General features: G+C 40.1%; 4 protein-coding genes across 11 annotated transcripts; 1 reads left to right on the forward strand and 3 right to left on the reverse strand.

Annotated features, from left to right (window-relative positions):
- Positions 1-61: 61 nt before the first annotated feature.
- LOC116935655 (eukaryotic translation initiation factor 4 gamma 1) lies at positions 62-11,251 on the reverse strand. Of its 4 annotated transcripts, XM_032942936.2 has the most exons (32): positions 11,092-11,251; positions 10,666-10,924; positions 9,542-9,654; positions 9,342-9,462; positions 9,175-9,263; positions 8,974-9,096; positions 8,865-8,909; positions 8,597-8,674; positions 8,020-8,104; positions 7,248-7,952; positions 5,971-6,230; positions 5,809-5,911; positions 5,610-5,741; positions 5,375-5,505; positions 5,205-5,276; positions 4,946-5,143; positions 4,747-4,884; positions 4,481-4,687; positions 4,335-4,414; positions 4,089-4,275; positions 3,699-4,017; positions 3,420-3,511; positions 3,002-3,356; positions 2,699-2,806; positions 2,539-2,633; positions 2,292-2,464; positions 2,015-2,216; positions 1,696-1,797; positions 1,455-1,631; positions 1,321-1,396; positions 1,103-1,249; positions 62-1,026 (listed from the first exon to the last, which is right to left on the reverse strand). In XM_032942936.2, exons 2-32 carry the CDS (start codon positions 10,811-10,813, stop codon positions 836-838), a joined length of 5,052 nt encoding a protein of 1,683 aa, XP_032798827.2. In that variant the 5' UTR covers positions 10,814-10,924; positions 11,092-11,251; the 3' UTR covers positions 62-835. The 4 variants fall into 4 exon arrangements, with proteins under 4 accessions (XP_032798827.2, XP_045029370.1, XP_032798832.2 ...); XM_045173435.1 differs by lacking the exon at positions 8,865-8,909; XM_032942941.2 differs by lacking the exons at positions 10,666-10,924; positions 11,092-11,251 and adding an exon at positions 9,966-10,107.
- A 348-nt stretch (positions 11,252-11,599) lies between these two features.
- On the forward strand, positions 11,600-13,261 carry LOC116935709 (glycosyltransferase 8 domain-containing protein 1). Its single transcript, XM_032942980.2, has 6 exons — positions 11,600-11,760; positions 11,837-12,170; positions 12,228-12,391; positions 12,479-12,758; positions 12,816-12,928; positions 12,994-13,261. Exons 1-6 carry the CDS (start codon positions 11,736-11,738, stop codon positions 13,188-13,190), a joined length of 1,113 nt encoding a protein of 370 aa, XP_032798871.2. The 5' UTR covers positions 11,600-11,735; the 3' UTR covers positions 13,191-13,261.
- Positions 13,262-13,695: 434 nt separating this feature from the next.
- LOC116935774 (DNA ligase 1) lies at positions 13,696-16,258 on the reverse strand. 2 transcript variants are annotated; one of them, XR_006646594.1, is made up of 5 exons: positions 16,069-16,258; positions 15,566-15,658; positions 15,350-15,497; positions 14,044-15,289; positions 13,696-13,773 (listed from the first exon to the last, which is right to left on the reverse strand). XR_006646594.1 is itself a non-coding variant. In XM_032943025.2 (4 exons), the coding sequence occupies exons 1-4, from the start codon at positions 16,108-16,110 to the stop codon at positions 15,000-15,002; spliced, it is 573 nt and encodes a 190-aa protein (XP_032798916.2). In that variant the 5' UTR covers positions 16,111-16,258; the 3' UTR covers positions 13,696-14,999. The 2 variants fall into 2 exon arrangements, 1 of the variants encoding a protein (XP_032798916.2); XM_032943025.2 differs by having other exon boundaries at positions 13,696-15,289.
- A 112-nt stretch (positions 16,259-16,370) lies between these two features.
- LOC116935796 lies at positions 16,371-19,835 on the reverse strand. 4 transcript variants are annotated; one of them, XM_045173517.1, is made up of 9 exons: positions 19,693-19,835; positions 19,550-19,632; positions 19,288-19,382; positions 19,018-19,219; positions 18,723-18,893; positions 17,197-17,313; positions 17,070-17,116; positions 16,940-16,993; positions 16,371-16,858 (listed from the first exon to the last, which is right to left on the reverse strand). In XM_045173517.1, exons 6-9 carry the CDS (start codon positions 17,272-17,274, stop codon positions 16,669-16,671), a joined length of 369 nt encoding a protein of 122 aa, XP_045029452.1. In that variant the 5' UTR covers positions 17,275-17,313; positions 18,723-18,893; positions 19,018-19,219; positions 19,288-19,382; positions 19,550-19,632; positions 19,693-19,835; the 3' UTR covers positions 16,371-16,668. The 4 variants fall into 4 exon arrangements, with proteins under 4 accessions (XP_045029452.1, XP_032798935.1, XP_045029458.1 ...); XM_032943044.2 differs by adding an exon at positions 18,531-18,578 and having other exon boundaries at positions 19,550-19,805; XM_045173523.1 differs by having other exon boundaries at positions 18,978-19,219; positions 19,550-19,805.
- Positions 19,836-19,930: the final 95 nt, after the last annotated feature.

The raw sequence follows: 19,930 nt of genomic DNA on the forward strand, positions 1-19,930 counted from the left end.
ATGAGACTATTTTTGTCAAGATTTGCCTTTAAGTATGGTTAACGTTAACAAATTGGCTATCAACCTTCTACTGCAGTGTATGAATAAATCCCTTCTAAGTATCAGTCTTACAACAAATGTTACAAACGTTGCAAACAAAACCGCCACGTTCACAGAACTTGTAAACCGACTGTCTTTCACGTGGAAGGGAAGGAGGAGCGAGTAGAACTCAATGTTCTTACAGTTACTTGCTCATTTCAATTGGCGATAGCGCATTTATGAAATTTTTGGGTTGTTTCTTATCCATCATATGTAAATCGATCATGCAATCAACACCGCCCCTGGCCCAGCACAATATTTTCTTTTTCTTACACACATACAAAAACAAAAAAATTCAAACAGAAAAATGATTAAAAATTCTTCACCTGTTTTCCATCTGCCAATCAAATGAAATGAAATGAACGGGAAAAAAAAAAAAAAAAAGAAAAAACAAAAACAGAACTAACAAATTATTCACACGATACCTTTCGCCTTCCTCTGACCGATACTTATTTATCGACACGCGCCCTTCCTTTTTTGGATTAAAAGTAATCCATCCACACAATCAGTTGAAAGGGGTGTATGAAAATAAAGGGGCAAATTCAAACTACATCATCATTAATAAATTTAGCCAGGTGTGCTCTTGGAGCACAATTATCGCTCACAAAAATCTGCTCATTTTCATGTAATTATGGAAAACTAAGGACGATAAGTTCCTTCAGTCTCCTTCGTTTACATGCATGCACACACTGGCCTCCCCCTTCACTCACACGATACACTCACACAAATGCTCCCCAATATGCTTTTCTTCATAAGGTCAGGCATCCGCCTCTTGATCGCTTTCCGGATCAGCTTCCTTCAGCCACGTCAGGAAAGAAGTGATCATCTTCAGAGCCACAGCTTTTCCTTCACGTTCCAAAGGATCATCGACTGACACCCACGATTCAAATCCCTCTTCAGAAACCACATTACTGTCATAGAGGGTCTCGAAAATGCCTTGAATCAAACCTGTAAAAAAAAAAAATTGTTTAACGTAAAACTAAGTTTTTTTTTCTTCGTTTTACTTATCATAAGTTATGACAACCTTTGGGATGTTGGCGCTGTGTGACTAAAGTCTGAACTGCAAAAAGCAGTTGAAGCTCACGATCAGCAATATTATCAACGTACCGCCTTAACACTTCCGTCCAGTGTTTCAAGACAGTGTTGATCAGTTTACTGTCTGTACCACGTCCTAGAAATAAAAAAATTATAAGATTAGATAAATAAGATGCTCATGTTAAATAAAAAGAAAACTGATCATGCCTTCAATAGAACTCTCGGTTACTGCGGTGACCAAGGCACGAATGAAAGCGGAATTAACTTCACCAACATTTTGTTTCTGTTACAGAATGAACAAATGTATGATAACTTGCGCATTAAAAATAATAAGGAATTACCTGGATCCAACTACAAACGTCATCTGTAGTTAATTGGCTTGCGTCTCTCAAGTACTTTTCCAGGCTATGCTGAAACTCGATGTAAACTTGACTGGAGGGAGGTGCATTACTGCTGGATTTTCCAACGCTGCCACTACTCCTTGGTATAGAATCGATTTGAGAAAGGAACTCCAGTTCCTATTAAATGTTACAAACAAGAATGTTTAAATGAAAATCTAGCAAAAATAAATGCTAAAATTACCTTATGTTGAGCGAGGAATGCATTCGGATCAACACCAGATGGTAAAATACTGGTGAGGGGTGCATTTGACATAATCCATATTCTTTCTGTTCCGGCAACACCCTAACAAAGAAAACATCCACTTTATTTTAAGAACACTTAACAATTTTGATGCAATGTGAGCCAAAGTTTAAGATGAAGTAGGGAAGAAATCCCAATTCATTCAGATAGGCAGTATACTGTGGCACCCTTATCTGCCACTGGCAATGATTTTAAAACATCAAAGGCGGAAACGAAGGGTGCAACTACATGATTTCTGTATCGATTGACAAGGACTCACCAGCGCTTTGACTAATTCCTTCAGAACTGCAGCTACAAAATTAGCGACCAAAGATGAATTCAGGGTCGATGACAACTGCGGAAGAAAGTTCAAATTCATCACGCCTTCTTCAAACAATGGCTCGACTAATTCAGCCACATATTCCCATAATTTGGGAATATCCACGATGAAATCTTCAGCCGATTGAAGGAGCTCAGTAAATCTGGAACAAGTTACATATTAGTTACGCAACAAGAACATAATTTACTACTAAATTTCAATGCGAAAATCTACTTACCCATCAACTATATCATGGGAGGTGAAAAGTTTTCTCTTAACCATTTCCTTCAATAAAGTGCCTGTCGCCCTACGTTCCTTTTTGTTATGTTCTAAGACATGCAGCAAGCACTGGTTGATGAATTTGGCTACCGTAGATGGATGTAACCACTCCCTCATGTCGAGAACAGCATCCTGAACAAAGAAGAAAAAACAGCATTTTGATTTTTAGAAAAGAGACTTTTAAAATAAAAAAAAATTGCCTTTACCTCTATCTTTTCATTTGTAAAATATTCACCCAAAAGCGAATGAGATTTCCGCTCAATCTCATCATCCGTAACGGTTGATTTCCCTATTAGTACATCTGCCGCGTTCAGACCAAAGTTAAGAACACATCCAATATTTGCATTTTAGTTTTACCGTCATTACCTTTGGATACTTCACGTGATTGCATCGGCGGTTGAGGCGTTTCTCGTATGGGTCGAGTAACAGAATTCTCACGAGAAGATTGCTGACTACGCGAACGACCAGCAAAGCCTACATAACAAAAACAAAAAATTATGAAAATTCGCAATTCAATATTAAACTCGATGCACCAGAAACTCGTTAGCGCTTCAGGCCTGTTGAGCTTGATAAACCCCCACAGTGGAATTCGGTATCGATTTTGTCATCATATACGCTTTATAACCCACAAGAAAATTTTTTAAAAAGAAAATATGACCGAGAACGCACCGGTGTTCTGTGAGCGAAGGGAATCTAGTCCACGATCGCCATCCTTGGGCGGGAAAAAAGCACTTTTCGTGGCTCCAGGCATCGTCCGGTACTCCTGATTACCACCGCGGCCGCTATGGGGTGGGCCGCCAAGACTAGAGCGTCCCGAGAATGGAGCCTTGCCGCTTTCGTGTTGAGTTCCAGAATCATCTTCTAGGATCTGGTAGCGATTGGATCGAGTATCTTGAGTTGCACCGCTGCCAACACCGCCAACCATCGATTGAGACATTCCACCAGACGCACCTCTTCCCCAGGAGCCCATTCCCCTACCTCCAGGGCCCAAACTGATGACAGTTTGATCAGCATCTCCAGATGCCTACAATTTAGCAATATTTAAAGTAAAATATCAAAGAGAAAAAAACGAATAAAAAAGAAATACCTTAGGTATCCGAAGTTGTTTCATATCCAACTTGACATTGCCGCCTCGGCTGCCACTATTCTGGACAGTATTCCAACCATCATCATTGGTACCTGGGAGTAAAAAATAAACAAGAAGTTTGTATTAATTAATGAATATGGTGCCAGTGTGAGTTCAACAGCAAAGCAAGCGCATCAGCCCTGTTGAGCTTGTACTACCATCATCCATAAATACGGATACAAATATTCATCATTCACGCTTGAATGAAGAAAAACACTACATCAAAGACTATGAACTCACGTGACTGTTTCCTATTACGATCATCGCCACCACGCCGGTCACCCATTCTTCCATCCCGAGAAAGGCCACCCATGGAACCCATAGGTCCCTGGAATTGTGGGTTGTTCAATTCCCTCTCCTGTTCCTCGCGCTCCTTGTGGACTTCCCTGTGGATTTGGTCTATTGTCTTGGGATTGTTATCTTCACGACGCGGTTTCCACCCAGTTTTGCGCAAATCAACTACGTCTTGGATCATAAATCGTATACGATTTGATATCTTGCGCTTATTAACAATGGAATCCAAAGTACTAAAATACGAATTCATGGACTCGCGATTTGCCTGAAAGATACAGTAAGACGATTATTTCAATGCAGCCCATAAAAAAAGTAAACAATGAACGAGAAACGAACCGAGATAGACGTTGATCTTCCTGCGGGTGGTTGCATTGGAGTCTCCAATTCCTTGCCGATCGTTGACAACAACCTGCAGAGACACTCTAGCGACTCTTCATCTTCGGGTTGACTCAATAACCGAAGAATACACTGATGCATAATTTTCACCGAAAGAATTCGTAATTTAAATAATTCTCCAATAAACCTGAAAACCACATTTACTAGTTAAATTTCGAAAATGTATTGAAAAAATCTAAGGCTTACCTAATGTTCCCTAAAGATTTTCTTCGATTTGAATTGACAAGTTCTTCTAATTCCGATTCCAAGTCTTTCTTTTTTGCGTCCTAGACAAGCAAGGAAGAGGAAATTAGTATCAATAATCTAAGAATAAAGTATCGTGGCCGTATTACCGATTCAGCAGTTTCAATTTCTTTCTTTTTGTTTTCCACGTCAAGGAGTGCAGCGTTGTCTTTTTCAAATTCTTTTTGACAACGTGTCAGCAATAGCTTGCGGAAATTTGTTGTTTCAGATGGGTTAGAAGCGGAAGCAACCTCTTTTGTTGACAGAGCTTGACACATTTTAGCATACATGGACGAGAAAATTGGTTCATCAACAGCCTAGAAGAGTGAAATTGTTTGCAACGTGAAGTCGAATCAATAATTTATCAAAATCCTACCTTCTCGAAAAACAACTTGATGACTCCGGCTAACCGGTCTTCGCTATCAATATCTAAGGCTTGGATTCTCGCTAATAATGCGTCAAACTTAGAAGGAGTTAACTTGTTCAAAATACCACGGACGGTTTTAAGCATTGCCTAATCGTAGACCAATATTGTGAGCAGATTATTGAAAACAAAACGTTTCAATTAAGTATACCTCAGTGCTGGCTTTGTCAGGATTCTCTTTCTCTTCCTTGGCTTTCGAAGCATGTTTCGGTTTCCAGACATTGGGGTCTTCGGGGCGTTCTTGTCTAATCAAGGAGTGCATAAGTTTAATTTCTCTCCTTGGAGGTGGTTGTTGCTGACCCATGCCCTGATCACGACTTCCTTGCTGACTATTCCTTTTAGGAAGTCCCTATCAACGTTTGCGTAGAAGATCAGAACTTGAGCTTTCAGAAAGAAATAGATTATCGAACCTTCGCTGGCATCATTTTAACGAAAGGCGGGGTGAAGTCTCCAACAGAAACTCCGCGCTTCATTGTTGAAGCCTATTCAGAAGATATGCACGAGTTAGTAATCACTTTACAAATAAAAATTTTCAGAGTAACCGCTTGATTATTTCACGAACTGCATTATTTTCGTTTACCTTATCGCGTACAACTTCCAGGCTTGGCAATCCTTCCGGTTTTTTCTGGGATGCGGGGTTATTCTGCAGTTCCAAAAGGAACAGGCGATCATACGTCTTCTTCCCTTCCGGATTTACTGGACTCCATTGATCTTCAAAAATTAAATAAACATTTATATTTTTTTTTCTTAGAAGACATGTTATCTATGCTTTTGTGTTGGGTAACTTTACACCAGATGCATTTATTTACACCTACCGTCCTTGTACGTATATTTCAATGACGTCGATTTACCAGGAGCCCGGTTTTCCCCGTCCTCCGTTGCAGTAATTTGAGGCGTTGGCACCACCGGCTCTATTTCACTGGGTGGAGGGCTAGTTCCTTGCTTGTCTGTATCACATATCCTCGAATTATTACAAAATTTAATTTAATTATGTTCATCTCATGCAAGAAGTACCCCCATTAGTGATCACAGATTCTATTTCGACTTCAACTGTGGAGCTCTCCAAGGGCTTTTCGACAACCGATTCTGGAACAACCGGCAAGGGTCTCGGCATTTCCTGTAATAAATGTGAATAACGTATTGCTTGCAAAACACTTAGATCGCAACCCAAATTACTTTAATTTCGACGTCCACCTTGGAAGATGAATCGACCACTGATACTGGATTGACAGCAGCAGCAACTGGGATGTTTGGGGTGGTAGCAGGCACAACATCCTTCTCTTCAACTGTAGACGGAATCTCGACAGCAGCAGCTACAGGTTGGGCGAGTTTAACTTCTTCAACGCTCTGTGGGGGCGGAGGGGTGGGGGGTGTGGGGGTAGAACTCGATTTCGAGGTCTTGCGCCCCTTTTTACCACCCTTCGGGTTACCTCGTCCTAAAATTTCGCCAAGAAACATTTAAATTTCTATAGGCAGGCAATTCTAATAAGTATTCAATTTAACAGCTCTTTTTTAGAGGACCAAACGATTCCTGTTCTGGAATGTTCAAAAGGTCCATACACGCAACGCCTTTTTACACCGCTGGGGTACTATTTATAGATGATATGCTCTATTGCCTCCCAAGTTAAACTTAACATCATAGCGAATAATGAATCCAAAAGCAACATCTATGGATTTTCACAGTGTTGAGATTGACAAACTATATCCTGATTAGGCAATGTCGAAGGTCACCCCAAACTCCGAAACTAAAGTCCTAAAACGGAAGTCTAGCTGCGTTGGCGATTCTACAGTGAAATGAACGAAGTATGGGGAGGAAGAGCGGGACTAGAAGGTCGATGACCTGTATTCGAGACACATATTTTGCTATCGCGATTAGTGGGCGTGTGAAATACAGCCGCCATACATATTCAATGTAATTCTTGAACTAACCTTGAAGAAGGAGCATCGCCATTGTGCGACACTACCTTATTTTCACTTCTGGGTTTTTCCCAATGAAATCACTGGAGCAGGACGTCTGTTGGGCTTAGGGACATAACAGGGTGGGCGATTAAAGAGAAACTAAATCCCATTCAAGAAAAAATTCTTTCAAGAGTACCGAAAAAACACGAGACCACCAGACCTGCGAAAGTCGGACAGACGAATGAACCAAGAGATGCGTAACATTACACAAATAGAACGTCTATAGAGGGCACAAGCATCGCTCTCTGCGAAGTCCGACGTGACGTTTCCGTCTGCTATTTTCTCCTTTCCCCAATTGCTTTCCATCAAACCTTTTACATTCCTCGTTGCCCTGTTCTACTTTTTAAATACAATTGCGTTTTCTCACCACCGTCCACTAAGAATTTCGGTCGGGTTAGTGACCAAACGTTGCTATTCGGCAAATTTCAGACCCAACCTTTATCTGACTTTACATAAAATTTTAAAATGAAAGTTATGTACGAGAAATGCTTTACCTTCGACTTGCTCGGGACTAGGAGCAGTCAAGACGGGAGTGGGTGACGCCGTACTGGAAGGCGGCTCGCTAACAGAGGGTACTTCACCGTTCTCTGGGGCAACAGGGACGGGTATGACCTCCTTTTCTATGACCGGTGCCGGCTGTACCGGTGCTATCGGAGCAGTGACTGTTGCTGGCACAGTTGGTGTTGCTGACGTCGATGCTGATGACGATGCAGCTACAGTTGGAACTGTCTTTTTTTCCACATTTATTTCTTCAACTACTGCAACGATTGCATTTTCTGATGGAGCAGCAGAAATGTCCACGATCGGAGATGTAGGTGCTTCCTCCACATCTAGAACGGCTGGAGTAACCAACGCTGATGGCGCTTCAACCTCATCCACAGCTACTAGAGGCAGCGAAACAGCATCGATTGCCGTAATTTCAGGGGGCGTCACAGTAGTCGGAGTAACCACGGCTGACGGAGGCACTTCCTCACCGGTGAGAACATCCCTATTGGTATTGGGGTCGACAATGCGCAAGGCACTTGACCTTGCCCTCCGAGAGGCTCCAGAGCTTTCACGCGGTTGTGCCGCCAGTGGTGAAGCTATCGGGACTTGCTGTGGCTGTTGGGGTTGCTGGGGCTGTTGGGGCTGCTGCTGCTGCTGTTGGGGCTGCTGCTGCTGTTGGGGTTGAGGCTGCTGCTGTGGTGGGTAATAAACAGCTGGACAAAAGTAAAATAATAAAAATAATAGGAAAGGCGCACTACAACATATCGTACGAGACTTTACCTGGCGAGCTCTGCATAGGAAAACCCGGGTAAGGAGGTGAAGTCCTGTAGCCATACGTTTGTTGGGCTGCTCGTGGTTGCTGGAACTGCTCAAACAAAAGGCAAAAAAAAAAAAAAAGGAAAAATTAAGGTTACACCAGATGTTGAATGAATTCTTTGCCAACGCCAAACTTACAGCCTGCCATACCAGACTCGGCATACGAACAGGTTGCTGAGCAGAATGATACATCCTACGACTATAAACCCTTTTGCAACTTTAGACCGATAAAGGCCCTATTGCTTTGTACTTTTCACTTGCATCTATCACAGTACAGACTTGAAAGTTAGAACACCAACTGAAGCTGTAACCGACTGACAGAATCCAAGAAAGCAAGAGAAAGAACAGGGTGGTATTACATTAAGACCTAGTTTGGCAACTTTTACTTCCAACTATCACTTTTGGGTCTTCGAGGTCGATCCCCCAAAGCTACCAACAGCAAGACTTTCTAGAAACGGCATCTAGTGACCCAATGACGAACAAACAACCAAAAGTTTTTTCTGCATTCCATCAACCAGACCAAAAAGGTTAAGAAACTCACCGTCACATTTCCGGGAGGCAGGTTCCCTGACTGTTGATAATACGCTGGAGGATTCGCCGGGTACGATAAATAGGGCGACTGTATAATTAAACAGACAAAGGTTGGTGTTCAGTTAAGGTATAATACTCAAATACACACAAAGTTACTGAAATATAAAAATGTACAAGTTTGTGAGAACAGAATGTCTTCAAATATTGGTCAGATGGCATAAAGTATTCTATTATTTTCACCAAGTTAAAAGCCAATATTAGTGAAACGAGTAACTCACTTGATTGTTGAATTGATGATCTCCAATGACGAAAAGTACAGGTTGCTGTTATACGAAAAGCAGGCATTAACCAACCACCCATTATTGAACATAAGAATCAAATACTTACATTTAACGCAGGGTAAGGTATGGCCTGAGCACCATTGGGTGGATGGTTGGGATTAATGGCACCACCTGCCATTGGGGGTCGAGGCATGTGTTGATTTCCCGGACGTATCGGGCGATTGAAAAACTGCAACAAAAATTACGTTACATTCCACATACACAAACACAAAAAATCTATACCTAACTTATTATATATTTAACAAACCTGGCTATTTCCCTGAGTTGGTCTACCCTGCATGGGCCCAGTATGTCCAGCATTTGCCATGGCTAATTGCTGGTTTACTCCCAACGAAGCTGCAAAAAAAAAAAACACAACCAAACAGAAAATGAATTCAGAATACTCTATCAGGATTGTCTTGTATAATAACATGCCAGGAGGAAGAGAGTGATGGGCAGACTGGTGGTGTTGAGGTGTCTGCTTTGACAGGTCGAGTGGACTGTGGCCTACGAAACTGCCTGGTGGAGGTCCTTGGGGCATTCCTCCGACAGACGTCTACAAACGACCAAAACACGATTTTTCAGTGCAATACTTAATGAAAATGCCTATAGATATGAGAGTATAAACAACTTACATTAGAGGCAGCAATAGGTGGGGTTGGACCTGTTAGCCCAGAAACCAGCGGCGGACGAGGAGGGACTGGTCCAGCACTGGCACCAGCTACATACGGTCCTCCGTAAGCGTACTCTGTGAAAATAAAATAACAGATTAGCTAAATTTTATAACAAGTGAAGGATATTGTGAATTCCAATCCCTAACCCGTAGAAAAAAAATCTCATTTGTGTATGTGTTGTCTCACAAACTTTCTCAGTCAACGACTAGATAAACTTAAGAGAACAAATACATTTTTGCTAGTTATACAACAGTTGCAAACATTTCATAGTCAAGAATTTCCTAGACAGGTTGACACAAGAGGCACTTTCTGCACCTTTAGTCACTATAATGACGAATACGTCACTATGATTTACTTTCGTGTAACAAAATCCTTGAAACCCTACCAACGAAGTTATCGACCCGGAATGAGCTGCAATTTCACTATCGTAGTGACACTTCACTTATGACGTTAAATGCTGCAATTTCGACCTATTATTTTTCGCGAATATTTCCATATTCTAACGAAGTTAATAAAACTGAATATTTGGAGCCCAAAGCAGCCAATACTCGTCAACGTTTCAACAAGACGTGGACATGAATAGTGTCTAGCTCAATAAACGCCATCTGACGAGGGGAGATTCGGTACATCTATTGGCGAAAATGTCGATGCCCTTAACAGTAATTAATACTTAAGTGTTATTACCTTCATCATACAAAATAAATAAGCTAATAGAACTAACACACTAGATGAATGAATAGAAAAATCATAACGATCAAGAAGTACCGATACCGGAAAGAGTTGTTCGGCCATCTTGACACGTGGGGACGTGTCCCAAATGATCCAAATCTCTTCAAGCCGGTCACGTGCACACTCACCAACTATTTGCTGTGATTTATTTCTCAAGACTTTTTTTTTTAATTACTGGCTTTCCAAATGATAAATATTTTACTTCGTTGGCAATTACCGATGCGTTCCATTTAAGAAATATTACTCAATAGCCTTGGATACGAGTACAAGGTTACTGATCAAAGTCGCCATTTCATGTCGTAACACTTAACTAAGTCGCACAACTGTAAGAAATAATGTAACAGACTAATACTTACTTGAGGAAGCATCATCAAAAAGATAGGTAGCGTTTGCTCGTGATTGCTGCTGGTTGGGATAACTAGGTGGTCCTGGTTGTGGCTGAGGTTGCTGCTGTTGCTGCTGCTGCTGGCTGTGAATGTTTTTGCTCTTCTGTGACACGTTCATTGCCTCTGCCAATCCGATGGTGGAGGACAATTTTTCAGCAGCGGCAGTTCGTCGGAGGCGTCGTCGACGAGCAATTGGACAGACTGCCCGACATTTAAACTTTAAATCAACCTGTTTTCAGGAAGAAATGAGGAAAATGTAGGAGACTGAAGGAGGGGAGTTTTTCTACTCGTCAACACAAAACTGGGCACGCAACATGGGGCTCGAAACTGTATCTTTTAAGATCTAATTCGATGTTTGCTAATGGACGTTAACAATAACGTGATGAATATACGTACAATCAACTGTGAGTTTGACGAGAAAAAAGGCCTCGATGCCTCAGATGTCACGGGATATAAAACAGCAAAAGAGAAAAAGAGTTTTCGGTCGCCGCTTTCTCGGAAGGAACGGTAGTGGCTAGTAGTTCAGTATTAAGACACATGGCGGCGTCCAATTGTGAGCTAGACTTATTCATAGATGGCGTATAATTTGAATTTTTACTTCCATTGCATAAAATGAAATTAAACTTATTTCTTATGACGTTTTAAACCTTGATTGCATTTATTATTAGTAAATGAATTTTTAATTTAATTTTAAAAGAATGAACTAATACAGTGTCCTCTAACGGTGGTTTTTGGTGGGATAAGGTGTCATATTTTTATAAGAAATTAATTATGCTAAATTTTTACCAGTTTATTGTAATTACTTTATGAATAAGGTTTATTCCAAAATTCCTGGCATAAAAAAGTTTCGAACTTTAATAGAAAACAACAAGATTTTGATCTGACACCATCTTACGGCCAATGTTGTAGTCCACTTTCGCGGTAGCCAACCAGAAAAACAAACTTGATCTGGTCAATGAGTTGGAAGTTACAAGTGAACAACAACTTTTGCTTGTTCACCCATTTCATAGTTTTCATGGTTTACTTCATGCTGCAGTGACATGTACCATAGGTGCCCAAAATTTGGTATTTTAAATTGTGTTTTGTAATCATTCACCAGTGGAGAAATTATTAAGTAACACTCTGTCTTATTATTTATTAGCTGTAACTGGAGTTTCATTGGTATGGGCTGGCTTCATGGTTTATCTGCTAACCCATGTTCAGAGCTTTGCAGGGTATGGAGGAAGGTTCCAGGTGGGGGCTAAATATGCCCAAGAGTATCTTTCAAATATTAGTCATTCAGCTTTTAAAGAAGAAGCAAAAACCATATCAACCACTAGTCAAACTGCCAAAAGTAAACTAATTAATGTAGTCATACAAGCCAGGGAGGATAATCTAGGTGGCCTCATAAGTGCTGTCAATAGTGTTATTGTGAACACAAAATCCACAGTTCATTTCCATTTCATTGTGCCTGATGACACTATATTCCACTTACAGTAAGTAATCACATTTCTAAAAGTAGGACTGCATCATAAGTGTCTTTTCAAATGCAGGGAATGGATGAAAGTCCCTGAACTTTCAAATGTTCAATACTCACATGCAAAACTTCCAGCACACCTAGAAAAATACTACAATGCTGCAAAATTTGCATTCCTTGATATCTTTCCATCACTACATGATCGTGCCATCTACCTTGATCCAGATGTCATTGTCCAGGGTAGATTAATTTGAAAGTTATTCTTAGTTGTGTTTGCTAGTATGCTGATATGTTTTGCCTAATATTTGCATTTTTATCTTTGGATAGGGGATTTGGCCGACCTACTTAAAACTCCGATACCCATTAAAGATCTGGGCGCCTTTTCTGATGATTGCCAAGCTGGCTCTGTATCGAAAAGAGTGGCTTCACGTGTCGAAGCGCTATACGCCTCCCGCTTGAATCTGAAACAGCATGAAATAGCTAAACTCAATCTCAATCCGCTAACGTGTACATTCAATACAGGCGTGTTTGTTATTTCCGACGCTGACACTTGGAGAAATGAAAAAGTAGCCGAAAAAATCCTTGATTTGATTCAGTCTCATGAACGGTACAGCACATTGTTATAAATGATTGCCAGTGACATTTCTTTAACTTTATTATTCAGATCTTCCATCATAGAACCACAGGGCGGTTCGGATGTAGTCGAAGCCGCTATCTTGGCCATTTTTTACCGGCGTACATCGCCGATTGATCCCTTGTGGCATGTCGGACATTTAGGTACTTAACGGTCTCCGTCGCTTACCATTCTTTATAGTAATAATTTCATTCGTCTGTGCAAATAGGGCTCTCCCGCGGCTCAAGATACTCACCTTTTTTCTTAAATAACGCAAAACTGTTGCACTTTAATGGTCATTTTAAGCCATGGAAATCAGTTCGTAGTTTTGGAAGTACTTTTGAACAGAAAGTTTGGGATAAATATTTTATTCCTGACCCGCTTGGTCGCTTCGTGCCCATTCGCAAGAAATATTCTGAAATTTGATTTCTTTGTTTTTGAGAAAAATGCTTGCTTATTGTGTCTATTCAAAGTCTAATAGAGCCATTTAGAGAGCATCACATGTCTCAATTTCTAACACTGATGGTCGAATTTATTATCGATCTCATGGTCAGTCACAACCGTTTTCGAAATGTGATCCTGAAACATATGAGACGATGTTGGAGGCTCGATCCTTCCTTAGAAATTCTTCTGTTCCATTTCCTTTTGTAACGTCATCGAATCACGCCATGCACTTAACGTCATTCAATTAGTGGAAACCATGGCGAACTAGAACGCGGCATTTTTTCCCGAAAGCTTCAGCTCAGGACACATTTGCTCTCCTTATTCGATAGGGGAGAGCAGTCTATTCTGGAAGTACGTTTTCCAGCGTGATAGTTTTAGGCAAAACCAGAAATACGATCGTGGTGGTGCACGAATGGAATGATTCTGAGCTCATTATATGTGGAATCGATTAAGAAAGACAGCGAGAGATAAAACAGATAATATTAAATAATATAAAACGTATTGTGTATTGTGTTGCATTTTCAAAAACTTTCAAGCCGGGACATCAATCCAAGTGCCTGGGGTCCTGGGCAAATGAGGAAGGAAACAGAAAAAGAAAAAAGATCATTAGATATTCAGTAGCCATCCGGTGGGGAATCAGATGGATATTCCTTCCGTCTCGGAACTCGTGGCTCAGACTGTTGAAGCTTGACATTTTGTTTTCGTAACAACGCATCAGCGAGCGAACTCGATCTACTCTCAACTTTATTATTTCTCATCATTTTCCAGAGAACACAAAGCGGATGGTACAATAACTTATGGATGATTCCATGAACAATAACTAAGTTTAACTCACCAGTAGGTAATAAAGGACAGACGTAAAACAACTTCCGCAGCAAGACTAAGATGTATTAAGACTGCCTCTTGGACGGCAGCTCGGATTTGTATAAGAGCGTGTTTTATTTTTAGACTTCCAGACCTCCTTAAAGCCAAAAACTACCACACACGAAGGCATCCAGTGCAATGAAAAACTGCTTATTTTTGTATTTGTGTTTTGCAAAAAACAAACAAATGTTCGCCCGCATAATAAAAAAAAACAAAAAAGTAAAAAGAAAACGCAAGTCACACGAATAAAATCAAATGCGATTGATTCAAAAAGAAAATGTGGAAAAAAAAAAACGGTTACGGCCTACTACGACAAACAGTATTCGCATTCATTGGGGAGTAGTAGACATGTAGCGACGGTGCAGGATGAACAGTATTGTAAGGAAAGAAATACAAATCCGTTGGTCCAGGGATGAAATTGTGAGCTGATGATAACAAATTGGCGTTAAATGAAGGGGAGCTCTAGGTAAAACAACGCAAGATGCATTGCAATGGCAACTTTTGCACTCTCAGAATTACATTCATCCCAATATTCTCCAAAAGAATAAGAAAACGCTCCTAAACTTACCCCTAAGCCGGAAAAATGTGGCACAATTGGGAAAGTAAAATGAAAAAAAAAAATAAAAAAATAATAATAATAAAAAATAATCAAGAAGAAGAGACTAAAACAAACAAAACCCCAAACGAAAAAAAATATATAATAAACTAAAAAGAGAAACACAAATTACTACTCCAAATCTGCTTCCGTATTTGCTTCAAACATTCAAACGATTACCGTACTTATTATTATTTCTTTTTTTCTTTTCGTATTTTTTTGTTGCTTAGAACGCAATATACTTTTGTTTAAAAAAAGGGGTTAGGGTGATCAGGATTATAGGAGAGGTTTTGGCAGTTACATTTAACGTTTTTGTTTGTTTGTTTGTTTTTTTATTCTGAGGCTTTACTCTCTTCTTTCGGTTCTGAGCTGTCTTCTTTCTCTTTGATCGGCTCACTAGTGGTAGCGGCATCGTTGTTTTCTTTCTTGTTGTTTTCCTCTGTTTCTTGCTTCTCTGTTTCTTGTTTTTCTTTTTCTTCGTTGGCTGCTTCCTCAATTGGCTTTGTGTCATCTTTGGCTTCTTCTGTGCTTACCTCTGTTCTTTCCTCATCCTTCATTTCAGATTCTTCATTTTCTGTTGAGCTGTCATTGACACTTTTCTTTGGGGGCCTCCCTCTGCGACCTAAAAGCATAGGAGTTTTAATTTCTTGCCAATTAGAACTATTTTGGCTCAGGCACTCACCAGTACCAGCTGAAGGAGATTTAGGTGTCTTTTTTGGAGTTTTCTTCTCTTTCTTGGCTGGGGGTGGGGACGCTGCAGGGACTACTTTTGCTCCCGACCTTGTTCTCCGTCTACCTTGATCTTCTCCATCTTCCTTGTATCCCATTTCCTGTAGATGTACAATGAAATTTTAGCATCAATTGTAATATATGTACCCAAACTATATCAACAACATACTTTGAGCAGTGCTTCACCTTCTTGGGTGGTCCGTTCCAGAGCAGACAGTTTCTTCACTAAACCCTTTTTTCCTTTGGCCTCAGCAGCATCATGCTACAAAAAACAATAAGAATATCTTCCTTAGTAATGCGTGAAATGTCACGTTCGGGGTGAAGGTAGGCAACTAAATTCAAACAAGAATTTCCCGCCAAAATGCGATTCATCCGATACTATATCCAAACACGTAAATTTTATATTTCACAAAACAAGAAAAAAGAAAGAGCCAGCAAATAACTTTTGGATGATATAACATTCAAAAGTCCTTTGCAAAACTTATTAACAGATTAGGACAACTAGGCTCTCAATCGGATGTGCCAAAACGGCAGAATCCCTCGGCCGAATGCCGAATCCTAGTCGCCAATGGCCTTCCTTTTCCTACCCTGACCTCAAAGTACTGGCAAACCCAGTTCAATGTATTGGCTTTTTATCAAAGCCTTTGCGAACTTGATCATCCCTTCGCATACCTGATTGTTTTCGGTCACAACCTCAGCCACTTCACTTGACATTTTAAATAGTATCTCGGAATTATTTCGAACAATTACTCAGTTGGAAAAAGGGAAAACCAAAGCCAAACCGGCGAACACAGAGTAGTAAACAACACAACGCCAGAGGACGCTTCGGTACCCAAGCGGTTTTTAACTTTGTAAAAATTGCCGTCAAAGATGGCGTTAGTCACGTGACTTTAAATGCATGCGCTAGCGCCAGATTGTTGATTTATCTTTTTCAAATAAAAACGAATTTTCTGAAATCCAAATTTTGCCACGAATGAATGGAGTAATTGGAGTATATTGTTTAGTTGGTCAATGTAAAATTCAGAAAACGACTTAGTTTTCTTGCGTCATATAAAGTCATATTTTAATGGCATAACAAATTAAATAAATAATGAAGGTGAATTGAAAATAATTCCAAAGTCGATATATAGTGAAAAATGTGTCGCGCAGGGAAATCAAGAGACAAATGAGTGTTAGGAGAGAAATAAAAACCTATTTTGTTCGCTTTTTTAAAACCTGCGGGTGTTTTGCGCGTCAGTTTTTTTTTTTTTTTCAATTTCCTTTGTTGAATGTTCACAATTTCATGTCGATCAAATTGGGCGCTGTATCAATTGAACTTCTTCCGGTTGCGGCACCGACGGCAGAAGCGCCGCTGATGGTCAACGGAGAAGTCCGAGACCGGACGCAGCGATAGACGTAAGCCGAGATGCTGACATCGTCGCCCGCACGCAAACAACGCTCTAGAGGTCGGTTGCATTGGCAGCTATTAAGTGAAATGGATTCAACAAATCTTTTAAATCAAATATCACACACGTAGCATTATTTCAATTAAACTTATACGTACATGTTTCGAACAAAGTAGTCCATTTGGCGTGTGTTTGAATTGTAAACTCCCCAGCTGCTCGTTGATCAAATTACAAAACGTTCAAGTGTATAATAATATCGTGCAATAGAATTGGAAAACAATAACGTACCCGCAAGGAGTGTGCAGACCGCAGAATGTTACTTGACCGCTCTGTCTCTAAACGTTTTCATAGACAAAGAAGAAGAAAACTTAGAAATACAATTTCTTTATTAGGAAATATTGAGAACCGTTACAACCTTGGTGATGCTCATGGGTCGTGCCGAGTGGACAATAAGCAGCAAACTGAAGAGGGCCAATCGAAAAGCAGCACTCATGTTGTTGATATAGTTTTTGTTTGATTTCGTCCAAAAGTACTAGTACAAACGATATAAAGCTCTTGTGTACAACAATCTTGACAATCTAGGTTTAATAATCTTTTTTTTTTAAAGAAAAGTTGGATGATGTACTCGACAGAAGCAAAGAGTTCGACTGAATGGAATCGCTCAGAGTCGAACGGCCTCTTTTATACTGCGACCCGTCCCCTTTTCCCGCCCCACCCACGCAGGTAATAGCTTCTGTCTCTCTTTTCTCTAATACCTTTACACAGAAATACAATGCTCAATAATTACAGTCGTATGTGGAAGCCGAAACGCATATATGAACTTCAGCTGCAACAATTCTACGGACTTGTAACATTCTCCTATATTACCGTCATCGTTATAAGCCTGTCTCTTTTTTCTTGACCAAGAAGAAGGTTTGAAAATGCTTGGTTTGGATTGGACGCCTCAGTTGGAAAAGAGATAAAGAATGGCTCTTCCTCTGCCGTTTCCGGTGGTCATTACAAGTCAGTGAAAAAGAGGGAAAAAAGAAAAAGAAAGAAAAAACAATTTGACTAGATCAAAGCCCTTTTGGCCTTGCCATACAAACATAATGGCCTAATAAATTAGGAAAAAGAAGAAATGAAAAAAGAGAGTGAATTTGGATTGTAATCTCATCTCTGAAATTGATGATTTGCTGCTTCGGTTATTAAACTATAGGTACGTCGCTGGTAAAGTTTTTAAACTGCTAAAAAAGAGGATTAAAGACATTATTGGGGAGGGGGGGGGATTGTGCCATGGCTGACGCAATCCATCACGGATACCCGTCAGCCTATCTAAACCTACTTGAAAACTAGAAACTCAAGAACAAGATGCAACAAAAATAGGTCGTCATCGTCGTCTCTGATAGCATTCGATATCAAAATATTAAAATACAAAAATAAATAAATATGGTTGACTGACTCGGCAAAAGATCGAACCATGTCAGACCATTTTGAAAGCAAAATCCTGAATGGATAATCTCCACCAACAGAACACTTTTTACACTGCCAAGTGCTGAAAAATAGAGATATTTCACACTACCAGAATGACGTTTGAGCATCTTCCGTTCTCTCTTTTTTTTTCCCTTATCAGCAGAAAATCCTTTCAAGATTTTGTGTCATTAGCTTTTCCATTGAACTAAACACAGATTGAAATGGAATTCTCGAAAGGATCATGACTTATTCCCAACACGAAAATATTACTCGCGTAAAAAGAAATTTTGAGAAAGTTACCGTTAATCGATGCTCACACCGGAATCAATTGAATTATTTCCCTTGGACCTATGTGTTAGAGAGCCCCAACATATATGTGAAGCAGAAACAGAAGAATCACGAACGTCGTCATGGATTACGATAAACATAATGCGCAGCAGTCGAGTCCTAGGCTTATTATAGTATTTCGAGTAGAAAGACTCTATGACTTACGATAATGTCGCAATGCCCGCCCAACACCCGTGTTGTTATTAAGAGAATCAGATCACTCGGTGTTTTCGTCTGTTGGAAATGTCATCTCTTGCGTTATCTGTAATCCAATTACGGGTCAAGATCGGGCGCGATTTGATAGGTCAAAACCCGACTGAGACGTAGTTTCAAGACCTTGCATAAGCAATTCACACAACTGGGTTACTCAACGTTTAAAATGTTATACAGCCTCTTAAAAATAAGTCAGACATCCGTTACCATAGATATGTTTAGCAATCTATAAGAAGACGGAACGAACCTCTTGATGGATTGGATGGACCAGCTTGTTGTTGTTACTTTTCCCGACAACTTGTGGGTTTCGTTTTCAATTAAGTAATGAAGAAGCTGAGCTTTTGGCTACGACGCCACTAAAAAATTATTCTAAGGCTTCTTCGAACGTCAATGCACTTGTTTCTTGGGAATCACTATAAGCGCATTGATTCATTCACTCTTTTCCGCTCCTAAAAGAAAACTCGTTGCCATCAATTTTGCCATCAGGGTGTTCAACAGATACAGCATATACAGTTACCCCTTGGGCGTGCCACTAGCCAATTCTTTGAATCCCGCGAGCCACCTTACGCCATCTGTTAATCCGTAATGTGACTTGGTGACATACGAGTTGAACTGTCAAAGATAAATAAAAAATAAAATAAAAATAAATAAAAATGAGACGTAGGTGTCACCTTGACCGGTTTGCAAAGAAACAAATCCCTTTTTGCAAAATTTGCAGCTTAGAAAATCACGCAAACGAATGATTTACATTATACAATACCCTTATGCAGAGTACTCACTCTATTTGACATAATGGCAGCAGGGTTGTTCATGAATGTTTCACACATCCTGGTTTTGCATCCTGTGGGCTGGGTTTCACTTCCTGTGATAGACCGGATCTTTATTTAGCTTTGCTGTCACATTAACAATTTCAAAACATTACTTTTGCCCCCTTTTTTAAATTTTAGATTTGTAATGAAAAATTCAGTAGGCATGATTCACCGGAAAGGGGTTAAAACCCAACTGCACTACTACTAACAAGCTATTCTCGGTAATCATTATTCGGTCACAACTCAAACCACGAGATGATCAGATTAAGATTCAGAATGCACTCTACACACGCAGTATGATTGTAATTAAGCTGCGGCCGCAGCTTACTACGTGCTTTAGCCACGTGAGAG

This window comes from Daphnia magna, linkage group LG1 (genome assembly GCF_020631705.1).
Source record: "Daphnia magna isolate NIES linkage group LG1, ASM2063170v1.1, whole genome shotgun sequence".
NCBI classification, from domain to species: domain Eukaryota; kingdom Metazoa; phylum Arthropoda; class Branchiopoda; order Diplostraca; family Daphniidae; genus Daphnia; species Daphnia magna.